At 26.1% G+C, this 11413-nt stretch overlaps 1 protein-coding gene across 1 annotated transcript; it reads left to right on the top strand.

Annotated features, from left to right (window-relative positions):
* The first annotated feature begins 476 nt into the window (after nt 1-476).
* LOC145828856 (fibrinogen-like protein A) lies at nt 477-6639 on the top strand. Its single transcript, XM_082936603.1, has 8 exons — nt 477-537; nt 903-1001; nt 1354-1461; nt 3864-3982; nt 4206-4302; nt 4510-4609; nt 5212-5273; nt 6383-6639. The coding sequence occupies exons 1-8, from the start codon at nt 477-479 to the stop codon at nt 6637-6639; spliced, it is 903 nt and encodes a 300-aa protein (XP_082792729.1).
* The last annotated feature ends 4774 nt before the right edge of the window (nt 6640-11413 follow it).

Here is an 11413-nt window from a genome sequence, read left to right as displayed (position 1 = left end):
GCGAAAATTTCAATTTTTTCATAACAAAGATATTGTGACTTATTGTATCGTAAAGTTAAACTTTTTACTTGCACTAAATAAAGTAAAAATTTTTTCACCTTTTTGTGTTGTTAGTTGTTTTGTAAGTAATAATGTTTAGTTTTTGATAATTTACTTTAAACCAAATAGTTGTACAACAATTTCAATACTTAAACTTATAATAGAAAAAATTAAATTTAGTTTAGGTGTTTTTTAATTTTACTTGTAGTGATTAAATAATTATTTACTTAAATTTTTCTATTAGTTTTTTCTTTTAAAATAGTTACATAGAGGTATGTTTGCTAATAGTACTAATTAGTTAGTATCTTAAAATACTTAAAAACATTTAAAGATGAAAAATTTGTATTAAGTATGTTCACATAAGACTAATAAGAACACTTTCAAAAAAAAAAAATTTTTGTAGGTTTAGTTTTTTTAAATAATTTTATTCTATTATCATGAAACTTCTGTTCATCTACGGTTTTATTTTGTTATCAGTTAGAGCTGATAATGTACAAGGTAAGCTTTAAATATAAAATTCTACAAATTTAATTTTTTACCTATTGCATTTTCAAAATCTTGCATTCAAATTGTTAATAATATTAAATTCATAAAATTTAGTTTCATTTTTAATTGCTATTTACAAAACTGATTCAATATATGCTTAGGTAAATAGTTATTAATGAAAAGTTTTAAATCAAAGTTGCATTGCAAAATGAAAATAAAAAATTATAAAGTTGCGATTAGAAAAGCTACTATACAAACTTTTTAGTTAAATAATTAAGTATAATGAGTAATTAACCATAAATTATAATAAATGCACACTTACAAAATTTAAATCTTTGAACGACTATTGAAAAGCTTATATAATAAATTAATAACAGTAAGCGACTGTCCGCCTTTAGATGGAATTTCTAATGGCAACATACAATGCACTCATGATAACAAAGTGGGTAGCAAATGTACTTATTCTTGCATTCCTGGTAAGTAAACATGTATTTTTGTTTTTTGAAATTAAGTAATTGAATACTTTGTTATTTGGTTACAAAAATTTTACAAACGAAATAAATGATAACATTCAACCGAACGTTTTCCTAAATATAATTAATAAGTGTAAGTTTTTAAACTAAATAGTATGTGTGTTTTAAATTGAAGTGCTTTCAGTCCTTGTACACCCTAATAACAGTTTATTTTTTTTAAATAGCAAACTCTAAAAATTTATTTTTGTTTTAGTCATGTTTTTGTTTAAAGGTGTTGAAGTTTGTTGAAAAATTTTTTAGAAACATTTTTGATAAAACTAAATTTACACCTTTTTAAACCAATAACTTTTATTAGGTTTCGAAATAGATGATGCTTGTTTGACCATCAATTACTGCATAGATGATGGATATAGTAACGGAATGTGGAAACTCATTCCTCGAAAATGTATACCAAAAAAGAAATGTTAGTGTTAAGTTTTTAAGAAAGAAACTAGAATTTGTTTTAAGTTTATAAGTAAATTTAAGTAATTAGTAGTTCATAAACATTCATATAAAATGTTGTTATATTCTATGTATAGTTTGCTGAATAAAAGTTTACAATTAGAACTTTAAAAGTAAATTTAAGTTATAAATATTAATAAAGGTTCTAAACCAGTTCATAAACACTCTAAAAGTGTATGTTCAATATGACTTTTTATCAGTAGTGTATATTTTTATTTTTAATATTACACTCAAGTATATATATATTAATCGTAGTTTTTTAAACATATGACAAATCAAAAATAATAAGAAAGAATAAGCATGTAAATATAAAAATATAAAACTATACTTATTTAGTATAAACTATTTATCATTTTTTAAGTAGAATTTACGAGTTAATTTGTAAACTTTTTTGGTATAATTACCTAAACTTTCATTATAATATCATGAAACACATTTTGTTCGTTTATTTTAAATTATTATGCCTTCTATTTTTTTTTAGTTTTCAATTATTAAAAATAAAAGTTATTGTATGCATTTACGAACATTATCAAATTTATATCTAAAAAAAATAAACGTTGTTACTTCATCTCATTCGAAAATTAAATAAGTTACTATTAAACTAATGGTTAAAAAAATAATTTGTTCAAATGGTCTAAATAGATAGTCTAGATTTGAGCTCAGCCCTATTAAGTTATTATATGTTCTTATTTGTATAATTTATATATGTATATACTTAGAAAATTGAATTCTCCTCAAAGTAATTTAATGTTTTATATTTTACTGAAATTATAAAATAGTTATACTATGTTCGGCATGTTTTTTAGCATTAGTTATTATAAATATCTATTTTTTACTGAATTTTGTGCTTTTTTCGTATATTATGTTTGCTAACTATAAAATGATACATTTACACAAGTTTTAAACTTCGGTATACAAAATAATCATAACTTCTTTAAAGATATATATATGTGTAATAAGTTTGGATAAAACAATAGCATGCATAGCAGAAATCAAATATTAATTTAAGTGTAAAGAAAAAAAGTTTAGCTTTAACTAATAAAATAAGTGACTGTTTTCCGGAAGAAAACTTAAAATATAATTGATAAGAATAAGTAAAAACATGTACCGTTGGCATTCAGTTCTGTAAATTAGACTTTTGTTTAAATAGTTTTAACAACTAAGTTAACATTGCAAATAATGTAGAATTTTCTAATTATTCAAAAGAACAGCTTTTACTTTATATTTAGATATAAGCTGAATAATGTTTGTGAATGCATACAATAAAGTTTATTTGTTTATTTGTTGATTATTTAACAATAGATATTATTTCTAAACTTGCAAATACTCCAAAATACTAAAACCAAAAAAAGAAATACAAACTTTAAATCTCAACTTAATAATAAAAATAAAATCAAGCTACGTTTTATTAAAACACTGTAATTATTGTTACAGATATAGTATTTTAATGAAATATAGCTGAACAACATCTGTAAATGTATTTAATGTTTTTTTTTATATTGATAATTGAACAGTATTTGCGAATATAAATTAAAGATATTTTAGAATATAAAAAGAATTGCTTGTTACAAATTGTTATATTAGATAAGGGAACGGATCTAAATTGCATGAGGGTACTAAATTGCACGAGTGCACAAAATTGGACGAAGCCAAATATATACTTGGGCTCAAAATTGCACGAAAACGATGTTTTACCAAGGGTCAATTTTGCACGAGTTAAATTTTTGCACAAAAGTAAAGTAAAGAGATAAAAGAATAAATAAAAATAAATAAATAAAAGATTGTTTATTAAAAAAAATGAAAAAAAGTTACTGACTAAGGGTAAGGGTTAGGGGTAACAGTGATAGTAAAAATTAAAATAAAAAAAACTAATAAAAATTAGTATAAAAAGACTCATTATTAAAAAAAAAGATACCGACCGAGGGTAAGGGTTAGGGGTGTTAATTATAGTAAAAAAATAAAAAAATAATAATAAAATTACCGACCGAGGGTAAGGGTTAGAGGTAACAGTGATAGAAAAAATAATTTAAATTAGTAAAAAATTAAAAAATTAATGAAAGAAAATTAAATCCGTGCAAAATGTCTCCGTACAAAGTTGTCTACTTGTGTAAAAAACCCTTCGTGCAAAAGTATCTTCGTGCAATTTTATCCCCTCGTGCTAAAGTGTCTCTGTGCAAAAGTATCTTCGTGTAATTTTGTGCACTCGTGCATTTTTATCTCCTCGTGCTAAAGTGTATTCGTGTAAAAGTATCTTCGCGCAATTTTGTGCACTCGTGCAGTTTTGTACGTTCGCGCAAACTTGACAGCTACCCACTAAATACAGCTAAACTAAACTGCAAACCTATATACAAATTACTTTTACAGATTGTCAATCGTTACAAAACCCGAGTATGAGTAGAAAATCAGGAGTTTACAAATTTCTAGTCGGTGATAAAAACGTCAAGCTGTTTTGTGAAATGAGTTCAGCTAACGGAGGATGGATTGTTAGTATTAAATTAATCACTTTATTTAGATTCAAAAAAAAAGCACATATATGAGAGTTGACTTAAAAACTTTGTTCTTTAAGCTTAGGTACCTGAACTTTTCTTTTCAAATGCGTTAAATAATTGTCATACACTAACAGTAGAATTATTTTCAAGGTAGACAAAAAACTTATTTTTTTAGTTTTTATCCGTAATAAAATTTAAACATTTTTTCATTTTAAAGGTGATGCACAATAGATATGACGGATCTGTCAACTTTACAAGAAACTGGACGTCTTACGAAAACTTCTTCGGTGATTTCAATGGAGAATTCTGGCTTGGTAAGAAAACTTTAGTTAGTTCAAAAACAATTTAAAGTTCGAAAGTAAAAAAGTAAATTAAAATAAAAACGTTACAGCTATCATTTTTCACTAATTTTAGAATACAATTGGTTGTAAAAACGTAATAAATAATGAAGTTCAACAGTATTATAATATAAAAAAATTGCCTGTAACTTTTTTTTACTGATGTCAAACTATATGTAACAGGTTTGAAAACAATCAGCAAAATAACCAGCGATGGAAGAAACTACCAAGTCAGAATAGAGATGGAAAGCTACCAAGGAGAAAATTATTATGCTGAGTATAAGTTAGTTAGTTTAAAATAAATCCACACTACAAACAAGATAGTTTGTTTTCATTTATTTAAAGTCAACCCATAGAGCACTTGAACATTTTTGTTTCCTTATTATTTTCTTAAGTTTAAAACAAGGTAAAAGTAACAAATTATAAAATTAACTGTTTGTTTACAACCACCTTAATGTCGGTGAACTTCAATATTTTCAAACATATATTCAGATACGGTTTAATGCAATGTCTTCGACAATATACTTCATATTTAACGATTTTCAATAAATCTTTTAGTTGTCAAAACGAATACAGTTTTTAAAAACTAACTTTTATATGCGAAACTAGATTGTAACATAAAAATAATTAAAAAGTTTGTAGGATACTCAAGAAATATTTGCTTTCTTTATAAAAATTTTACTTTGAGTTGAAGTGATAAAGCTAGACACTTTATTGAAAATATGCTTTTAGTCAACTTCTAATTGTTAAAAATTCTATGATAGAATTAAATATTTTACGATAACATTTTTGATAATCTTATTTAAAGTCTAGTTTTTTATTTAGAAGTTACATAAAACAGTTTTATATCTATATAATGAACTTTTATAATATATTTTTTTTCAGAAACTTCAAAATTGCTGATGGTACAGACAACTACAGACTTACTTTTGAAAAAAAATTCTCTGGTAACGTATGTTAGTACTTTTAAAAACAAATATAAGTTTCTAACGTCAATCAATCATTGTTAAAATTTCGTTTATTTACGGTTTGCTTCCATTCCTACTCGCGATTATTTCACACTTGATCATATTAAACTCAATCGTATCAAACACGGTGTAATAATAATTCTTTTTAATTTTTTTAGTTTGTTTTATTAGATTTGTCAATATATTAAAAGTTTAGCTTCTGCTAATTTGCTAATTTTTAAAGTTTTGGATTCTAAAAGTAAAACATTAAACCTTTTTTTAATTAATATACGTTAATAATTGTACTATTCCTTGAACTTTTCTTAACATGATATTTTAAAAGTTATAGCTAACTTAAAACTGACCTTCTTATTTTAATTTACTAAAGTGATATTTAAAATGTTTTTTAAATTTTGATCTAACAAAAATTTTGTATTGCTTATTCATTTTCTACACTTCGATACATCCAATGCAATAGTAAAATTGTCGAACAATGTTAAGTATGCTATTAATTTTACTAAAACTAAACATATTCTATAAAGAGAAATTTTCAACTTTAACTAAACTTAAAATACAAGTTCAACTTAAAATTTTAAGCGGTTTTAAAGTAATGTTAACAAATTTTTCATAAATAACGTAATTTAAAAAACGTAATATTTTAAAATGATCAAGTTTAAAATGATCGCTAGTTAGAAATTGTCGTCTACCATCATTTAAATTTTTATTGTTGTTTGCAAGGGCAGTGTTCTACTAATCAAAATAATTAATCGGAAAAAATGATTTAAAATTTTTATTATCTATGTTAGATAAATCGCAAAAGATAATCTTTCTAAGTTAAACTTAAACGAAATCGTCAAATATAAATAATTTCCTTCAGGTGTTTTAACTGCTCATTTTTAACTTCAGTAAAACTTTATGAAGTAAATTACTGTTGTCTTAAACGTTTATATTTGAGTGTTAATTGGTACTTTAAAACGGCTATAAAATTAAACAACAAACCAATATTGTTTGCTATGAGAAAGATTTTGATGCGTTTCATGCATAACTCAGATTTTTATGTAAAAAGATTTATATGCGTTGAACCTCAGTGATAGTTTTTTATCAAACAGGATATGACGCTCTCGATCACCACAACAACATGCAGTTCTCAACCTTCGACGTGGACAACGACGCGTACAGTAGTGAAAATTGCGCCACTTACTGTGGAAATGGAGGCAACTGGTTCAACAAATGTGCTTATCAAAACTTGAACGGAGTTTACGGAGCAGACGGAGACGCAGGTAGCGAGTTCATGGATTGGTCGGGTACTGGGAGATTATCCAACGCACTCAAATCAATGCGATGGATGCTGCGTGAAGCTGTTTAGAACAACTACACTTGACACTTGATAGTTAATGTGTTTGCTGGTTTTCTTGCTTTGATTAGTTACTGACTACTTTTTGAAGTTTTACTACTTTTAACAATAGGTACACTAAACAGAGTATAAATATTAAGCTCAAATACCTTAATTACAACTGATTTTTCGAATACGATTTAAACTACATTTTGACAAACGCCTTTGTTTTATTGCTTACTCTTTTAAATGATTCATTACTAATACTTTTAATCATTTAATAAAAAACTTTACTGCAACATTAGTGTCATTTGTATATACTTAAGTGAACGAAATAAACATTTTGGTTTTTAGCCTAATTTCTTTGCTCAGCTTTAGAAATAAATCAAAGTTTAACTGTTTAACTTAAGTCTTAAAATTAAAACTTTAGTTTTTAAACTAACTTTAACAAAAAAATTACATAATACTTAAAAGAATAAAAATTAGTAAAACGGGTAATCTTTTATTAAACAAACAAGTTTGTTAGATGCTAAATAGACTTTAATAAACTTGTTATAAGTTTTTGTTTATGTTTTGAAACTCAAATTCGAGTCGTTTCCGGTCAATCTTATTTCAAAAATGATTCCTGTCATGATTCCGGCCAGATCTGATCTTTTGGATCAGGCGGAACACTAATTAAAACTGTTCATTTTGGTAAAAACGTTTATTTATAAGTGTAGATATTTTATTTGAAACTTATATCTATAATTAAATCTGTAGAACTTAAAAGTATATAAGGAAAACAGTTTTATAAAAATACAAAGTTAAATTAAATATCCATTTTATAGCCAAAATATTACAAACTGTTTATCACTATAAACATCCAAATGTCCTTTTAATATATGTTCTGTTTTTATAAAAGGTTACTTATTTCGAAAGATAGCAAATGATACAAGTCAATTTTCATATGCAGTCACCTCCAAAATTTTAAAAACATATTAACGTTTTTATGACAGTATTGCTTGTTGCTTTATATTATACCTAATAGTGTTATAGATAGAAATCTACTATAAACTCTAAGAATTCGAAATAAAAATTCATTAAAAACAGTATACTTATTAAAATTTAACACTAAATAAGATAAATATATTTTAAGTCAAAACGTGTAGTTGCTTAAAACAGCAAAAAAGTAATTATTTTGACAATAAGAAATGTAATGTTTTTTTAAGTTGTTCTGAACACCATATAAACTTAAGCTTGAATAACATTTATAAGTTTAACTAGAGTAAAAACAATTATTAAAGCTATTTGTATTAGTATAAAAATTATAATCTCAATAAAATTCCTGTATCAAAAAAAGCAAATCATTTAAACTTATTCTTTATCTAAATAAACTTTGTTTAACTTCTTAAAATAGATATATTTACACTGAATAAAATTTTATATGCTACGACAAAATCAACAATGAAAAAAGTTTTCACGCTTAACTTTTCTTATAACAGAACATTTTTATTTTACATGTTTTTTTAACTTAGAATGATAGCTTATATTAATATAAATATTGTTGAAAAATGTTTCAATAGAAGTTTTAAACTTAAAAAGCGTGGTTTTTGTAAAAAAAAACTTACAGTGTACATAACATCTTTACAAGTAACATGCAGATTAACTAAAAAGAGGTTTAAACAGTTAAAAACAACTAAAGTTAACTGAAGTTAAACGTTCTACGAAACAGCTTTGAATCGTATTAAATAAAAACAGAATTCAAATGAAGTGTTGTGATAATAAAAAAAAACAATGTTATATTTAGATACCAGAGATTGGTAACCTGCGAACCACGTACCAAATACAGTTAGCAAAAAAATATGTGCTCTGCGATATACTGCTAAACTAATAAATTTTATTTATAATTTTAAACTTTTATAGTAAAAGTTTATAAAATTTTATATTGTTGTTTAATATAATTTTAGTTTTGTGTTTACTTAATAAATTACGTTCAATACTTTTAAACATCAACAGTTAATTTGTTAGAAGTATTAGAGTCATAATATGTAGTTTAAATTTAAATTATTTGATATTATTAAATTGTAAACTGTCCAATTTTTCAACTTAAAAAGTACAAATTGATTTTACAACTACATAAAATCATATCCTGAATGAAATAAAATTTAATATTGAAACATTTAATTCAAAATTTTTAAACCAACTCACTAAGGCTGAAAGCGGGTCACAGGATTTTATTTAGCTATCAAAAAAATACTTTAAAACTTGTTAGCATTGAAGTTAAGTATCTACATATAATGAAAAATACCACGTGCTTACTTAATTCAAATTTAAATAAAAAGTTTAATATAAAGCAAAATAGTTTGTTTTTTTCATAACATATACTGATCAGTTACATAACAAGAATAACATGTGTTCCTTGTTTTCTACCAGGTTGGTTCATTCATCACTGCAGTTCAACAAACCTTCCTTGGTCTTGCTCGTTACAACTGAATGTGGGTGAGTTTGTAAAACAAGACCAAACGAAAAAATAAATAATGTAAAAGAAACACTTGGGCTTAATACTAGTTTTTTATGCATCTATTATTCAGTGCACCAAGCATTTACAAGCTGTAATTGTTTTTGTTGTTGTGTTTGCTCTATAAAATTCTTTACGGCTGTACAATTAATACCATCAGTATAATTTTCTAGGCGTCACTTAATACACAGTGCAGTTTTATTTTTATTTAACTTTAGCAAGCTGTTATACATATTTTTGTTTCCAGGCGTCAGGTTCGTGCGGAGTGATGCCAACCGCACGGCAAATATTTTACTCGGAATCAACCCTGGAAGATCCTGGGGATAGTGTGAGAACTCGCCTGTGGTTGGTAAAGTATTTTGTGTGTACAATGTTGCTGAAGTAATTATTTATGTGCATAAGTATTGTTTGTTGTGTATATATGCGTTTCTTCTCGAGTTGTTGGTTACATCTTCGTATTTGAAAAAAAAATCATGGTTTAGTTTTTGAAGCTTATCGCACTAAGCGGTTTATTTATTTTTGTTAGTTTATAAAGCAATAGAGTAGTGTCCACCGATTTTAGTGGCTACAAATTAAGGACTTTTGGTGAAGGCAGTCCACAAAACCTTTGTACAAAATTTTGAGAACATTTTTAAGACTTGATGTTAAATGTTGTAAATTTTAAGGTCAAGTTTATAGTGACATATTTGTTTATATGTATTTTGTAAAAAATAGCTCAAACGTTTTAGAGAGTTTGAACCGTTAAACTTTTGTATATTTTAATGTTTGTTTTAATCTAAGTAGTTGTTTACATGTATATTTTAATTATATTTGTTGTTTCTTAAAAAGTAAAAAAACTATTGTTTAATCTAATAAAAAAATGTTTGATCTAAAGTTCTTTTATTAGTTATAATCGAGATCAAACTCTAAATTTATTGTTTTACGTAAAATCACTCACAATTTTTAAAATTTTAAGTCATTGATAGATTACAATCATAATATTTGGTGAAGTTTGTTAGACTTTATTTCCTTTGTCTATTTTTTCAGGTTTAAAAGTAGTACGGGTTATCTTTTTATATTTTTAAGTACATTTTTAAACTCTTTTTTCAATTACCTTATTGACATAGTCTTCTGACCATTTTTAAATGCTTACTGTTCCGTCAAGCTACTACAACCACTTTTTTGCCTCAAACTTGCAGTGTGCTAAATTTTTTGAGGACATTTGAAGATCTTTGTGGTTACAGAAATTTCTTTTTATTTATTGATAACTGTTTTTAGCAAGACTTCTAAATTTATGTTATTCATTGCCCCTAAACTGAATGTTAATAAATAACCATTCTATTCGTAGTGTATCGCCGCTTTACTTACAAACTTGATTTGTTTTGTTTAACTTTTTTGCTACTTGATAGTAAAATTGTTCCCAAGTGGGGGGTATATTACGAAAATAAAAAAGCTAAGTTTTAATATTAGTTTTTTCCCTTATTTCAATTATCTTAAAATCGTAAGCGTCTGGCAACACTAAAATCCTTACTGTTCTTAAGAGTTGATATCATTATTTTAAAGAATATTTTAAAGAACAAAACTTATTTGTGGTAAATGGATTATTTATGAGGCATTTTGTTTCAGCAGCCATTTAGAGCATAGCAGTTTATATAAATGTTTTATTTATTTATGGTGTCCCAGTTATGTCTAGCATGGTTCATTTAATGCCTGCCTGTTTGATTTCGGCTGCCAGTCCTGCGTACCAAGTTCACGTCCCATTGGAATTACAATCTCCCTCTGAAAAAACGACCTTACAAGGTTTACAATCTAATATACATCGCGCTAACAAGAGTGCTGGCAGCTAAGCGCATTCTTATGTACTTACGTGGTCGTCCTCATAAAGAGCAACCACCGGGACTTGGGCTCGGGACGCAGGGCCGGCAGTAGCTGAAGCAAACCGCTGGGCCATAAAGGCGCCCGCCTGTCTACTCTAGTTAAGGTTTATAAACCATCACTATTCAAGAGTTAATGTAAAAAACTTTTATTGCAATTAAAAACCATAGATAAAAAGTATAAGGTTTTTTAAAATTAATGTGTGGTAAAAAAAAATTACTGTTTAGAAAGAGATATTCAAAGTACAAAAAAGTGGGCGCTAGACAGCCTGACTGTTTGATTTCGGCTGCCGGTCCTGCGTACCAAGTTCACGTCCCAGTGGAATTACAATCTCCTTCTAAAAAACGACCTTAAAAGGTTTATAATCTAATATACATCGCGTTCTAGCAGCTAATCGCATTCTTATATACTTGCGTAGTCGTCCCCATAAAGAGCGTTATTCAAAAATTTAAACTT

The sequence above is a fragment of the Thalia democratica genome, chromosome 2, assembly GCF_965202585.1.
Source record: "Thalia democratica chromosome 2, ktThaDemo2.hap1.1, whole genome shotgun sequence".
Taxonomy (NCBI): Eukaryota; Metazoa; Chordata; class Thaliacea; order Salpida; family Salpidae; genus Thalia; species Thalia democratica.
This window is presented reverse-complemented; position numbering and strand designations above follow the sequence as displayed.

Excerpts from the sequence above, each read along its gene's own strand:
- LOC145828856 (XM_082936603.1), top strand. The coding sequence starts at position 477 with ATGAAACTTCTGTTCATCTACGGTTTTATTTTGTTATCAGTTAGAGCT. Across the intron at positions 1,462-3,863 it reads ATGTATACCAAAAAAGAAAT|ATTGTCAATCGTTACAAAAC; the intron begins GTTAGTGTTAAG and ends TTACTTTTACAG. Across the intron at positions 3,983-4,205 it reads CAGCTAACGGAGGATGGATT|GTGATGCACAATAGATATGA; the intron begins GTTAGTATTAAA and ends TTCATTTTAAAG.